The following is a 15,011-nucleotide window of genomic DNA, read 5'->3' on the forward strand; positions in this document are numbered from 1 at the left end:
AAAAAAAAAAAAAAAAAAAAAAAAAAAAAAAAAGAGCTCAGGACCATGATGGAAACCATGAATGCCCATCATAGGAAAGAAATGAAGGCCCTGAATGCCCAACATACTAGAGAAATGGAATCCACGAAACAGATTCAAACAGATACCAAGGGGATTAAAAAAGCTATAGATGGGCCGGGGATTTAGTTCAGCGGTTTGGTGGCCTGCCTTGCTAGCGCAAGGACCCGAGTTCAATCCCTTACATATATATATAAATAAATAAATACATACATACATACATACATACATACATACATACATACATACTGTAGAAAGCATTCCCAGCAGGATGAATGAATTTGAGGATAGAATTTCAGATTTCAGATAGGATTGCAGTCAGTGGCCATGAAAAGAGAGATCTCTTAAACACAGTAAGGGACCATGAGAAATCAGTCCAACAACTATTAGATGATGCAAAGAATAATATAAGACTGACAGGAATCCATGAAGTAGCAGGAGAAAGTATAAATGACACAAAAAAATCTGTTCAAAGAATTGATGACATAAAACTTCCCAAACAGAGGGGAAGAATTTGACAAACAGATAAGTGAGGCATACAGGACTCCAACTAGCCATGATTAAAAAAAAAAAAAAAATCTACACCTAGACATAATAGTCAAGACTGTGGAAATCCAACAGAAGAACAAAATACTGCAAGCAGTTAGAGAAAAGGAACAAATCACATGCAAAGGAAAGCCCATTAGAATCACAGCAAATTTTTCAAATTGAGTTGAGCAAACCCTCAACTCAAGGAGAGCTTGGAGTGAGGTATTTCAAGTCCTAAAAGAAAACAACCTCCAACCTAGCCTGCAAAACTATCTTTCAAAATTGATGGGAAAATAAGATACTTCCACAACAAAGAACACATGAGAAATTTTATGAACACCAAACTGGCACTCCAAGCACTTCTAAACAATATCCTGGAAAAAGAAAGTGAAGACCACAACTCCATAAGGGCCAACAGAGCAGGAACTATACCAGGAAAGGTAAGAAATTAAAGGGAGAGAGGGAAAAATAAAAAAGTAAAAGAACCAACAACAGGAAAATACATGACAATGAAAAGCCAATACATAACAGTTATAACCAACAACGGTAATGTCCTCAATTCACTAATCAAAAGAAACAGGCTGGCAGAATCAGTTAAGAAGTAAAATCGAACAGTATGCTGTACACAAGAAACCCACTTAATCCACAAATTCATAGACTGAGAGTAAAAGGATGGAAAACTGTTCTCCATGAGACAGGAATCCAGAAAAAAGCTGGGGTAACTATCTTATTTGCAGACAGAATAGATTTCAAACCAAAACTAACTGAGAGACAAAGAAAGCCTTGTAAAGAGAACAATACAAGAGGAAGAAATGACAATCATAAATATATACATAAATATATATGCACCAAATACTTATGCCCCCAACTATACAAAAAAAATATTAATGGATATGAAAAACGATATAAGCACTAATACAATTGTAGTGGGGGACCACAATATTCCACTGACACAAACAGACAGATCATCTAGACAAATAACAGAACTGAACCAAGTCTTAGAACAAACAGACTTAGTAGACTGTGTACAGAGTGTTCCACCCCACAAAATCAGAATATACATTCTTTTTGGCTGCACACGAGTCACGCTCCAAAACAGATCACATGCTAGCTCAAAGAACATGCTTAAATAAATGCAAAGGAATTGAAGTTATCCCCTGTATATTATCAGACCATAGCACAAGTAAACTGGAGATCAACAGCCAAAGAAACCGCAAGAACTTCACAAACACATGGAAATTAAATAATACACTGCTGAACAACTACTGGGTCACAGAGGAAATTAAAAAACAAATTAGACAGTTTCTACAATTAAATGACAATGCCAATACAACACACAGAAATTGATGGGACACAAGGAAAGCAGTTCTGCGAGGGAAATTCATAGCAGTAAATGACCATACTAGGAAAACAGAGTGAGCTCAAATAAACAACCTAATGTTTAACCTTAAGCTCCTAGAAAAAGAAGAGCAAGAAAAACCGAAAGCTTGTACAAGGGAGGAAACTATAAAGATCAGAGCAGAAATTAATGCAATGGAGACAAAGAGAATACAGAAAAAAAAAATCAATGAAAGAAGAGTTGGTTTTTCGAAAGAATAAAATTGAGAAACCTTTAGCCAACCTTAAAAAAGGAAAGAAAAGGCTCAATTTCATGCAATTAGGAATGAAGAAGGTGAAGCTACAACAAAGCCCCCAGGAATCCAGAGATCATCAATACTTACTTCGAAACCTATACTCTAATAAAATGGAAAATACAGAGGAAATGGACAGATTCCTAGATACATATGAACTTCCAAAATTGAATGAAGATATAAAACACCCCAATTATATTCAGTGAAACTGAAAATATAATTAAAACATTACCAACAAAGAAAAGCCCAGGCCCTGATGGCTTCACTGCTGAATTCTATAAGACATTTAGAGAAGAACTACTGCCACTACTCTTTAAACTCTTCAGTGAAATTGAAAGGGAAGCAATACTTCCAAATTCATTCCTGGAAGCAAGTATTACTTTGTTTCCAAAACCAGGGAAAGACCCAACCAAAAAAGAGAACTACAGGCCAATCTCCCTAATGAACATAGATGCAAAATCCTCAGTAAGATACTGACCAATAAGATATTGTATTGATGAATACAGAAGATCATCAAGAAGATCATACAACCAGACCAAGTTGGATTTCTCCAGGGATGCAAGGATGATTCAACATATGTAAATCAATAAATGTAACACACTATATTAACAGAATTAAGGACAAAAACCATATGATCATCTCAATAGATGCAGAAAAAGCATTCGACAAAATTCAACACACATTCATGATAAAAAACCTACAAAAAACTGGAATAGATATTCTTTATTGCAACCTGATAAAGGATATCTATGAAAAACCAACAGCCAGTATCATTCTAAATGGTCTTTATGAACAAATCCTCAGCAGATGAGAACTTGCACAAAGAATAAACAACTGGAATTCCATTGTATTAAAAAGTTTTTTGCAGTGCAAGAGAAATCACCAATAGAGCTAAGAGACAACCACAATGTGGGAAAAAATTGTTACCAGCTACTCCTCGACAAAGGACTACTAGAATATATAAAGAACTAAAAAAAATCAGACCCCCCCCAATACAAAGATCCGATTAAAAAAATGGGCATCTGAATTTAACAGACGTTTCTCAGACAAAGAAGAAAAGCACCAAATAAATATATGAAAAAATGTTCCACATCACTGGTCACTCGAAAGATGCAGATGAAAACAACACTGTGATTCTACCTCACCCCGAAAGAATGGCTGCTATCAAGAAATCAACCAATAATAAATGCTGGCAGGAGTGAGAGGAGAAAGGAACCCTTCTCCATTGTTGGTGGGATTACACACTAGTGCAACCACTGTGGAAATCAATATGGAGATACCTCAAAGAACTAGGATTAGAGGTCCCATTTGACCCAGTTATCCCTCTGCTGGGTATCTTTCCAAAAGAAAAGAGTCATACCACAGTGATATATGTACACCCATGTTGGTCGTGGCACAGGTTATAATAGGTAAAACTTGGAAACAACCCAACTGCCCATCAACTGGAGACTGGATAAAGAAGATGTGGTTTTTCTATAAAATGGAGTACTACTCAGCCATAAAGAATGCAAAACTAGAAACATTTATAGCTAAATGGATGCACATTAAGGCTATACTCTTCAGTGAAATAAAAAGGACATACTTGAGTAAATACTGAATAGTTTCTCTGGTGTGAAAAAAATATAATGGTACATAAGATCCTAATGTTATAATTGACAATGTGAAATAGGAAAAAAATGGCTAAAGCCAAAGTGGGAATGGGAGGGGAAAGGAAATAAGGGTGAAGAAAAACATGAGAAAAAATGAAAAAATGGAAACAAAGTCTTTGTAAATAGGGAAGGGTGAAGTGGGTGGGGAGGGCAAGGGTATAGGAAAAAAACAAGAACCAAGATACATCATGTAAAGGTACAAGGTCCCAATGATGAATGTAACTATTGTTTGCTTTAAGAGCACCAATAAACAATGGAAAAAAATCTAGACCTACTAATCACTGGACAGAAACTGTCTTAAAAAAAAAAACCTTAAAAATCACATAATAAAAGATCTTATAGAACTACTCCGTACTCCAAGTATTCACAGCATCATAAACCTCACTTCCAGCCCATGTGAAGAACAATAAACAAACTAGGGGAAATACAAAAGTACACACACACAAAATCAAACTACAAGAGGAAGAATTTCAACTTTCTCTAATAATCTGCATCTGAAGATTATTATACTATATTAACCAACCATTTATTGCATTCTTGCCTTCTTTCTCCATCTATTGTCTAGAATTTGGATATCTGGCTATTGCTCCTAAAATACATACTTAGCTATTTGAATAGACTTCTAAAGAATGTCCTTTTAAAGTCTCTCAGTGAGGATCTCTTAGAGAATTCTCATTTCCATTTACCTATAATTGTGTGTATTCTCATCTACAAAAAAGATTCAAATACACAATTTCATATTGATAATGCTCTCCTCTCAACCCTTTGAAGATATTTTTTCCACTATCTTCTATCACTGCTAATTTTGCAATTTTAATCTATAAATCTCTGCAAATATTTTTCTCCACTGATGCTGAATGTTTCTTTTGTGTTACACATCTCACTAACAATATGTCCAGGCATGATTTCATCTTTGCTACCTTGATGGGTAAATATGAATCTAGAGTCATGCTTTTCATTAGTGTACAGAAACCTGAAGCCATTATCTCTTTTTTTCAGGTATTAATTTTATTCAATAGCAAATAGTACTTAGGTGTACATTTTGGAAGTTTTTAGCTCACGCTTGATTTTGTACTGGACAGTCTACATAATGAGTTCAAAACTAGCCTGAGCTACATAGCAAGATCCTGTCTCAAAAAGACCAACCAAATATATAAATAGCGCCTCAATTTCCTAAAATTGCTTCCCCACTATGACCAAACCATGTCCTTACCCTAGGATATTATGACCCTTACAAAAATATTTTGTGGTTCTAGTCCCCTTATTTATATTATTATCAGCCTTTAAGACTATCCTTTCTATCACTCATGCTACAAACTCTAAATGTCTTATAAAATACCACACAGGAACTTTTTGGGCATACTAGATTCAGTGTTCCACCTTAAGAAGTATATTGGCTTTCACTATTTTTCTCTTCTTTTATCACAAGATCTACACAGTAATTTTTTCCTTTCAGCAGAGTGCTCTCTCACTTCATCTTCAAAAGCTAGACTCTGCAAACAGGTGAGGAACACAGACATACTCTGGAACATCTCTCTACTGGAAACTTTTATGCAAATATATAGATTCAAAGTACTGATTATCAAACATCTGGATACAGCACATCTCGAAAATATAATAGTGTTTCCATCAATAATATTTCCCCTCTAGACCAGTAAGTGATTTCTGATTTAAGGAGGACAGGTCATGTCTGTAGTAACTTTACTCAGCACAGGTTTTCACGTTTTTCTTCAGCTATCTATTTTAGTATTAGCAGTTTTTGAAACATAGCAAACATTCCAAATTTAGAGCTCATTCAAATGAAGCCTAAAATTCAGAGTTCAAGTACTAAATCCATAAGTTAAATCAAAGGTCATCAGTAATTTTTATCATTATGCATCTTTGTATTTTAAACTGCCTCTAAATTATCTAAAAACCATAATAATTTTATATTAATTCTAATCAAGTCAATAACTAAGAATCAAAAAAGTTATATTCTAGTCACAGTCTTGCAATTCCTTATGTACTCTTGAGCAAGTTGCTTAGATTAAGTTATTTCATCAGTAAAATAAGTGACTGGGACTAATACTTTTAAAGTATCAGTATTAAAGTTCCTTTTACTTTTAAAGCATTATGATTTTAGCACAAGGTTTAATTGCACCCCATCCAAATTCACATGTTGAAGTCTTAACCCCCAGTTCTTCAAAATGTAACTATTGTGAGCCAGGATCTTTAAAGAGGTAATTAAGTTAAAATAATGTCATTAGAGTAGGCCCTAATAAAAAATGAGTGGAGTCCATACAAAAAGAGGAAATTTAGACACACAAGCATGCACAGAAGAAATACTATGTGAGGACAAAAGGAAAAGATGGCTACTGACAAGGCAAAGTAAGAGGCCTCAGAAGAAACTCATCCCACCAACACCTTGATCACAGACTTCTAGCTTCCTGAAGAGAAAATAACATTTACTTGTTTAAGGTATCCAGCCCATGGTAATTTGTTACAGCAACTTCAGAAAATTAATATACCTTTCAGTTATTAAAATAAAATTACTGAGTACCCAGGGTCTGAAAGATGCTATCACTGTAATTTCTAAAGCCCTCCTCATTGTATAAATATGTATGAAATACTATTTTTAGTCCAAGCATATTCTGATCAATTAAATCTTTAAAAATAACTGTAAGGGCTGGGGATTTAGCTCAGTGGCACTGCGCCTGCCTCACAAGCACAAGGTCCTGATAATATAATATAGGCGATATTTACTGGACTAATGTTACTCATCTACACGTACCCTGATAGCAGTTGTCATTAGCCATTTATTACTTACTCGTCATATACTTTGAAATTTGAAAAATGATTGTTCTCCAAGTCTGCTCTATTTTACCTGATTAATAAACATTTTTACTTAAAGGATAATTAACCTTAACACTGAAGTTCAGTACAGTCTAATATAACAATTAGAAACAATCTAACAGGTTAAATAACAACAACCCAGGCAAGGTACTGTATCCTTTTAAATATCTTATTTCTATATTAAGACAAACTGAATGACCTAAAAAATAATCATGCCATAGCAAAGAAACTCACAATGGTTAAAGAGAACATGTTTTTAAAAATCCTAATTTACATAAAACAGTAGGGCTCACCAATGGTATAAACCATAACATTTAACACACTCATGTTCAAATTCTGTACCAAAAACAGACTTTTAGATTACAAAAAAACTTTAGATTAATTAGACTTTAGATTAATTTTCAGAAGAGCTTTAAAAAGTATCGGCTTTAAGTACTAGCATTTTTAGCTGTACCATAGCAAATCTATTTTTCTGAACTAGCAAGAAAATATCTAAGTAAACAAGATGAACACAAAGATTTCGATTTGGACAAAGGCATTAGTTTCAATGAATTATCAGAAACTGCCTAATCTCAGAGAAATGGTGTGAAGAAACATGTAGTTCTTAAAATTTCCAAGCTAGAGCTGTTTTTAAATTTTCAACAAAACACATATTTTGATAATTTGATAAAAGCTCTGAAACCTATCCTTAGAATTAAAAATTCATATATATATACAGTCAATTTTTTTTTGCATTTAGTGATAGGAAGTATACAAATAAATTATAGCCTAAGAAACCTTAAGAATCCCCAGGCTGAAAAATTTAATATCATAGAAACATGATATTTATAGTATATTGTTAACATTTTAGAAGATAAATGAACAGATGGAAAAAGACAAAAGAAAACATTTATGTCTATGAATAAGAAAGAAACCAAATTAAGAGTGGTTATTCTTGAATAGAAGAATAGATACAGATAGTTTCTATACTATTCTGCGACTTTCCATATTCTCCCTATTTGCTACAAAGAATGGTTACATATTAAAAAAATAAAATTTAAAGTTAGAATTTCTTTTATCTAAGTAAAAATGTTTATTAATCAGGTAAAATAGAGCAGACTTGGAGAACAATCATTTTTCAAATTTCAAAGTATATGACGAGTAAGTAATAAATGGCTAATGACAACTGCTATCAGGGTACGTGTAGATGAGTAACATTAGTCCAGTAAATATCGCCTATATTATATAATGCCACTAACATAGGCAATTACAAGCAATAACTGATGTTCTCCCTTATGAGAACAATCATTATTATTTTGCTTTTGGATTTCAGGGTATGTCTAAAGTACCTAAAAGAAAGAACTGTAAATAGGAAAGGGTGGAGGGGGTTATGGAGAGGAGGGGAATGGGGATAAAACAAGAACCAAGATACATCATGTAAAGGTACAACATCCCAATGACGAATGCAACTGTAGTGTATACTAAAAATGTACTAATAAACTCAATGATTAAAAAAAAAAATATATGAGGGCCACGGATTTAGCTCAGTGGTTCTGCATTGCCTGTCTCACAGGCACAAGGAGCACAGTTTGATTCCCAGTACCAAAGAAGAAGAAGAAGAAAAGTCTGAAGAAGAACTTACATTTTCTATCATGCATTAACAGAGCTTGTTTCAAATCTATAGTTGCTCTTCCTAGTAAAGCATCTGCTTTTAAGGTATGATGACTCCAAACTCGAAATTCCAATGTAGTCTGTGGGGTCACACTTCTGTAAAAGCAAAATTGTAACAAAAATACACAAACATGTATCATTACTGTGAGTGATAATTCCTTTAAATCACTTATTTCAACAAGTTTTAACACCAAAAATGAGTTTAATATTATTAAAAGTAGTAAATCTTTTGAAGTATGAATAAAAGAGTATTTACTTTCAAATATATTAGGGCTTTAATAATTAGATAAGAATGTTTGCAGATGGCAAGCTAAAATACCAGTAATACACTGAGAGTCTTACTGGGACATCACAATACTCCATTTAAATCAATTCTCTAAAGATTTAAGAAAATTGATGGCCAGGTGTGGTACCGCACACCTGTAATTCCAACATTTGGAAGGCTGAGGTAGGAAGATCACCACAAATTTGAGGCCAACCTGTGCTATAGTGAGTTCAAAGCCAGCCTGAACTACATGGTGAGATCCAGTCTCAATAAACACACACACAAACAAATAAATAAATGGAAGAAAACGGATGGCACGAGCTATCATACATTTATATACACAAATTCATACTGTATTTTAGAAATTCCAAAATTAAGAATCAGTAATTCCATTTATTTCTATACGTAGATAGATAAAATACGACTATATAAATGTAATTTAGTTTATCAAATAAAAGCTAAAATTATTAAGCTTCTTTTAAAAAATGAAATTAAAAATGTTTCATACTTTAAATCATCTATTCATCTGGAAAAATATCCTTACTTTCGAGTCATCTTATAAAATACAAAACATAAGCACACAATCTTTTTAATATGTTGAATTCTTCATATACAATACTTACACAGTTAACCGTTCATCCCATTTTGGATTAGAAGAACTACTGGATTTTGCTGTTTTTTTAATTTCTCCATCTACACCTACTTCCGTATATATTGCTGTTCCAAACCAGTTCTTTTTTCTTTTTAGTTTGGCACTAGAAACTAATAAAAAATAATCACTAGTGAATATGTGTAGCCAAAAAGTAGTATTGCCTACTAATAAACCAATAAATACGAATACTTCTTGTGCAAGTAGAAACTCTTCTCACTGGCAAAATGAAGAAACAATACAAAAGGGCTACTGATAAGGCCCAAGAGCCATTTGAATTTTTCTGTAAGTTTTATTGACATATAATTTATATACCAATCATCTATTTAAACTATGCAGTTCATAAATTTAATAGATTTCCAGAATTGTGCAACCACCACCCCAATTTTAAAACATTTTTGTTAGCTCAAAAAGAAACTCACACCATTGGGTAGTAACACTACTTTCTCCCAACCTCCCTTAACACACCACCCCATGCTAGGAAACACTAATCTCTTCTATGTCTCTATAGATATGCCTGTTCTGGACATTGTATAGAATTAGCATCACACATGTGGTCTTTTGTGACTGCCCTCTTTCACCTAGCATTGCGTTTTCAAGTTTCATCCCATTTTAGTTTGCCATCAGTACTTCATTCTTTTCCTTGCCAAATATTCCACTATAAGGCTGTTCCAATATTTTATCTATTATATCTAATATCTCTATAAATACTCATGTACAAGTTCATTTTGTTTTGTTTTTAAGTGAACATGTTTTCATTTCCCTTGGGCATATTACAGGTGGAGCTGCTTGCTAACATGGTAAGTCTTCACTGAGTAAATGCCAGATTACTTCCAAACTAGCTGCACCATTTTACATTCCTATCAAAGTGTGTGAGGGTCTAATTTTTCTCCATCTTTACCAACCATTTGAATTTAATTCTAAATTGAATCAATGGTGAAAAGAAAAATAAAATCTCCAGATTCATCGGGTCTATTACCATCCTTGCCAGGTAGTATTTATCATATAAGTGGGTGGCATTTTTAAAAACAGATGTATTACCCGAAAAGCTGTTTTTAAAAAATCTGTTTTTTCAAATAAAAACTTTAAAACCAAAATGTCAATATAGAGGTTAATCATCACCCCTTCAAACTGAATGTTAAATTTATTACCTAAAACATTACACTAAACATGTGACTTTAATGTTTGTAACTAATAAAATTAATCATTAACATCCTAGATCTTGACATGAAGGGGAAAGTCTCATGTCATACACACAGTATGTTAAGCAGCTTCCACTCTATTCTGAGAGAACAGTCACAAATGCAGCAGTGAAATATAATGCAATAACACTGCAGCAGAGATAGTGTTTAAAATACAGTAGTCCTCAATATTTGAAGAACAAGAGATTCAAAATAAATACTATATTTAAGTTATGGCAACATAGCATAATTGCATTGCTCAGCGTTATATCTAAAGTTTTACTGGCAGTATCTTGGCTTCCAGGCAGATACAGGATAAGAACAGAAATAAAAATAAAACCAAGATACATCATGTAAAGGTACAAGATCCCAATGATGAATGTAGCTGTACTATATACCTAAAAAGTAAAAATAAATTCAATGAGAAAAAAAAGAAATAAAAATGTGTATGTGAATAATAAAAATAAATTAGGATTTTAAAAATAATTGAGTTTAGGACAGAATACTTCAGTTTATAGGCAGTAATCTGCCTAACTGCAATAACAAGCCTTAATAATGACATTATCTGATTATTCTTAAAAATAAAAGAAAAATCAATACACAGATCACTGTTACTAATCAAAGGAGTAACAATTTTAAGTCCTAAGATTTCAGTCAGCTTCCATTACTAACAACAGTACTTACTCTCTCTGATTCTGTTTCCTCACTAACACATAGGAATAGTAATATTTTCTATACAAGGTATTATGAAATTACGTACGACTATGTATTTTATTAGTTGTTTTTTATTTTAAAAACTTTGAAGGGGGTGAAGGAAGGACAGGGGTATAGGGAAAAAGTGAGAACCAATATCTGTCATGCAAAGGTATAAGATCCCAATGATGAATATAACTGTACTGTATACTTAAAAAGTACCAATAAATTCAATTAAAAAAATAAGTAAAAACTTTGATTAACAAAATGAGAAGAAGGTAAAGGAAAAAAGAAAGGGACTAAAATCTGGTGCATTTAAAACACATCAAAGTTCAGTATTGCCCAGAGCATCACTCATGAATAAATTTGGGAAATTAGATAAAGTTTCAAGAGAATCAACATATTGAATTGTGAAAATCACTTACCAGTTACCTGTAACTGCAACCTTCCACTGTGATTATTACCAGTATCAGACCGTGGTGACGCAGTGGCCATGTCCCAAAATTCAGCTTAAACCTATTTAAAAAAAGATAATTTTCCATGCGTCAGAAAACAGATTACAATTTTTAAAATGATTGAAACTGTTCATTCAAATCAACTAAAATTCACACTTACTGTCAACCTATCATATTGGCAAGTTCACAGGCTTAAAATGAAAACTCAGAAATATTAATGAAGAATATGGACATAAATCACATATGAGTTAATTTGAACCAAAGAAATAATACTAGGAATCCAGGGTTATATGTTGATACATTAATATATTTATCATATATTATTTGAACAACATGAATGATGTATGTTTCCCTTTGTCCTTTAAAACTTCAGCGTGTATTTCCTAAAAATAAAAAATTTCTCCTAAATAATCAAAGGGCAATGACAGATGTAGGAATTTAACTAGTATACTACTATAATCTAATCTAATCTAATCTAATCTATATTCTAATTTCATTAGCTGTCTCAACAGTCCTTTATCGGCCGGGGTGTGGTGGCACACGCCTGTAATCCCAGCACTCCAGAGGCTGAGGCAGGAGGATGCTGTTGAGTTTGAGACCAGCCTGGCTACATAGTGAGTTCCAGGTTAGTCTCAACTACATAGTGAGACCCTGTCTCAACCCTCCCAACAAAAAAAACCCAAAAGAAGTCCTTTATCAAAATTTTCCAATATAGTTATATGTTACATTAGTTATGTTCCTAGTAAATCCTGAATGTTTCTTTGTATAGGTGCTTCTTTTTCAAGTTCTGCTCTATACTCTCCTGCACCAATCTTTATTTTTTAAGTAAAATACAGAGCAGAGCTACTTCACCTGTCTTTACTATGAATATCTCAAGACTTGAACTTCTACCTGCCCTTATCCTACTAAAATGTTCATGGCAAAATGAAGAAAAAATTTATAAATATTAGTGTTTATTGTTTCCCCTCTATTTGTAGTCTTTTCTACGTTCCATTTAGAGCCTTTCTTCAAATTCAGGAATCCAATACTCGTTCTCTCTTCACTTATTTGTAGTTGCATATATTATATGTATGAATACATTAGTGTTTGTGTAAAAAGTTACACAAGTGATTATAGGTTAACACATATTCACAGTTCTACAACCTTGTTCAAGCCAATGCCCTCACTCTGCAGATGAGAAGCAACTGAAGAATTATATCTACCTGAAGCTAATCAGCCGTCATTTTCATGTGAGAAAAATCAATGAAAATTTAAGGTTTTCAATTTCTAGCAGTCTAATCTACTAGGCATTTTAAAAGACTATTCTTTAATGCTAATAGGTCATGGGTAAATTGAAGCAAATTTACTATTTTTCAAGTTTTGTTACCATCTCAAAAGCAATAAAAATTATCAAGACTGCATCACCTCATAAAACAGTAAGTGAAAACCAATCAAACAAAAAAGACTTGCAGGGAGTTGAAATAATAGGGAGAAATGGTGAGCAGCTAACAAAAATAAGTAAATAAATAAATGAGGAGCCAGGGATTTAGATCAGTGGTACCACTGCCTGCCTTGCAAGTGCAAGGTCCTAAATTCAATCCCCAGTACCAAAAAATAAAAATAAAAATAAAATCAATTAATCAATCAGAGTGTTGCCTTGGATATGTGTTGCATGTTGGTAGCACTGGGATCAGGACACAAAGCACTGGGCCAATCAAGGGAGCTGACACCCTCACTAAGTGTGAGCTCAAGTGAATAATGACTTCTGTCAATACAAAAGAAGCATATTTGCATATATTATCATAAAGTTCCCCAACTTAAGCCATTTAGACTGCCCAAGATGAAAAGCAACCAATCTGAGCCTGTAACTTAAAACATCAAATTTATAAGGAAACAAAGTCACCATAAGAGTGAGCAGAAAGTTTCTGATCTCCAGGGACTTTAAATATTAATTGTGAAATATAAACTTCTAAAAACTAGTTTTAACATGAAACAAAATACAGCCAAGCAAGAATACAATTATGAAAACTGACAAGAATAATTTCTTTAAGATATTTTTAAAATTTAGGAATAGTTACAAGTGGGGAAGATAATACAGAGTTCTCATATACCCAAACCCAATTTTCACTGTTTTTGTATTTAATTCACACATAAAAATTGTATATATTTATTGATTACCATGTGATATTTCAATATATGTACACAAGGTGTAATATTCAAATCAGGGTAAGCATATCTCTATCAAACACATCATTTCTTTGTACTGAAAATATTCAAAACCTTTTATTCTAGCTTTCCTAAACTATACATTATCAATATTTATAGTTATCTACTGTTGAATAAACACCAGGACTTACTTCTAATTATTAACTTAGTAATAACTGAGTTGACTGTGCTTGCTTCGGCAGCACATACAACGTAGTTGACCTTCTTTTCTTCCTCCTTCTGGCTCCTCTGTTTAAACATCTTACCTAAGTACAATATGTCTGTCATAATAAATGAACTAATATCAATATATTATTAACTAAAGCCACAGCTCATTCAAATTTTCTCAATTTTTATCTAATGACCTTGTTCTATTCCAGGATCTCAATAAGAATACCATGTAAAATTTCTTTAGGTTTCTCTTAGCTGAGATTTCCCTTTCTAGTTAGTTTTTTTAATGTTGGGAATAGAATCCACAGTCTCACACATGGTAGGTAACCACTGTACCACAGAGCTACACCCCCAGGCCACTTTGCTTTTTGAGGGGTAGCTTGAAAGAATACTATTTGGATATTTTGTAAAAGGTCTCTCAACTAGGATTTGTCTCATGTTCTTCTCATTGTTAACTGGTGTTGCTAGCATTGGGGATAAAGATGACAGACATAAAGTGCCATTCTCAACATAATACACCAAGGGCACATGCTACAGACACAACTTATTACCATTAAAGTTGCTCTCGATTATCTGGCTGAGGTGAATTCCACTACTATACAATTACTCTTTCCCTTTTTCCCTATTCTGTCCACCCTGGGAGGAAATCACTATGACCAGTCTACACTAAAGGTGTGGGGGCAGTTGTATTCTCCTCCCTGTGGACAGAGTACCTACACAAATTACTTCACCAGATAAAATTTTTAAAATAAAAAAGTATGATAATGGAAAGATGTAAAATTAGGCAAGTCAAGAGACAATCAGCAAACCTGAATGTATCTAACATATAATTTGTAAAAATAGGGTTGATAATAACAGGAAATACCCCCCAAAAGGTTAAAGGACATGAAAGATAAAATGAGATCTGACATATTTCTATCATAATCTCAGAAAATAAATTAGGTCATTCTGCAAAAATGTCCACTATCACCACTCCTACTCAATATAGTTCTGGAAACATTAGCCAGAACAATCAGACAAAAGAAAGAAATAAAAGGAATAAAGATAGGAAAAGAAGAAGTTAAAT

At 33.1% G+C, this 15,011-nt stretch overlaps 1 protein-coding gene across 2 annotated transcripts in view; it reads right to left on the minus strand.

Annotated features, from left to right (window-relative positions):
- The window catches only part of Wwp1 (WW domain containing E3 ubiquitin protein ligase 1), a 95,420-nt gene that overhangs the window by 53,188 nt on the left and 27,221 nt on the right, over positions 1-15,011 (minus strand). For both annotated transcript variants that reach the window (XM_010606445.3, XM_019204863.2), the window contains 3 exons: positions 11,561-11,651; positions 9,236-9,374; positions 8,319-8,443 (listed from right to left, as the gene is read on the minus strand). In XM_010606445.3, the coding sequence (XP_010604747.1) occupies positions 8,319-8,443; positions 9,236-9,374; positions 11,561-11,630 (334 nt within the window). In that variant the 5' untranslated portion in view covers positions 11,631-11,651. The remainder of the gene's footprint in view (positions 1-8,318; positions 8,444-9,235; positions 9,375-11,560; positions 11,652-15,011) is intronic.

This window comes from Fukomys damarensis, unplaced genomic scaffold (assembly GCF_012274545.1).
Source record: "Fukomys damarensis isolate Sample0158 unplaced genomic scaffold, DMR_v1.0_HiC HiC_scaffold_5, whole genome shotgun sequence".
In the NCBI taxonomy this organism is placed as follows: Eukaryota; Metazoa; Chordata; class Mammalia; order Rodentia; family Bathyergidae; genus Fukomys; species Fukomys damarensis.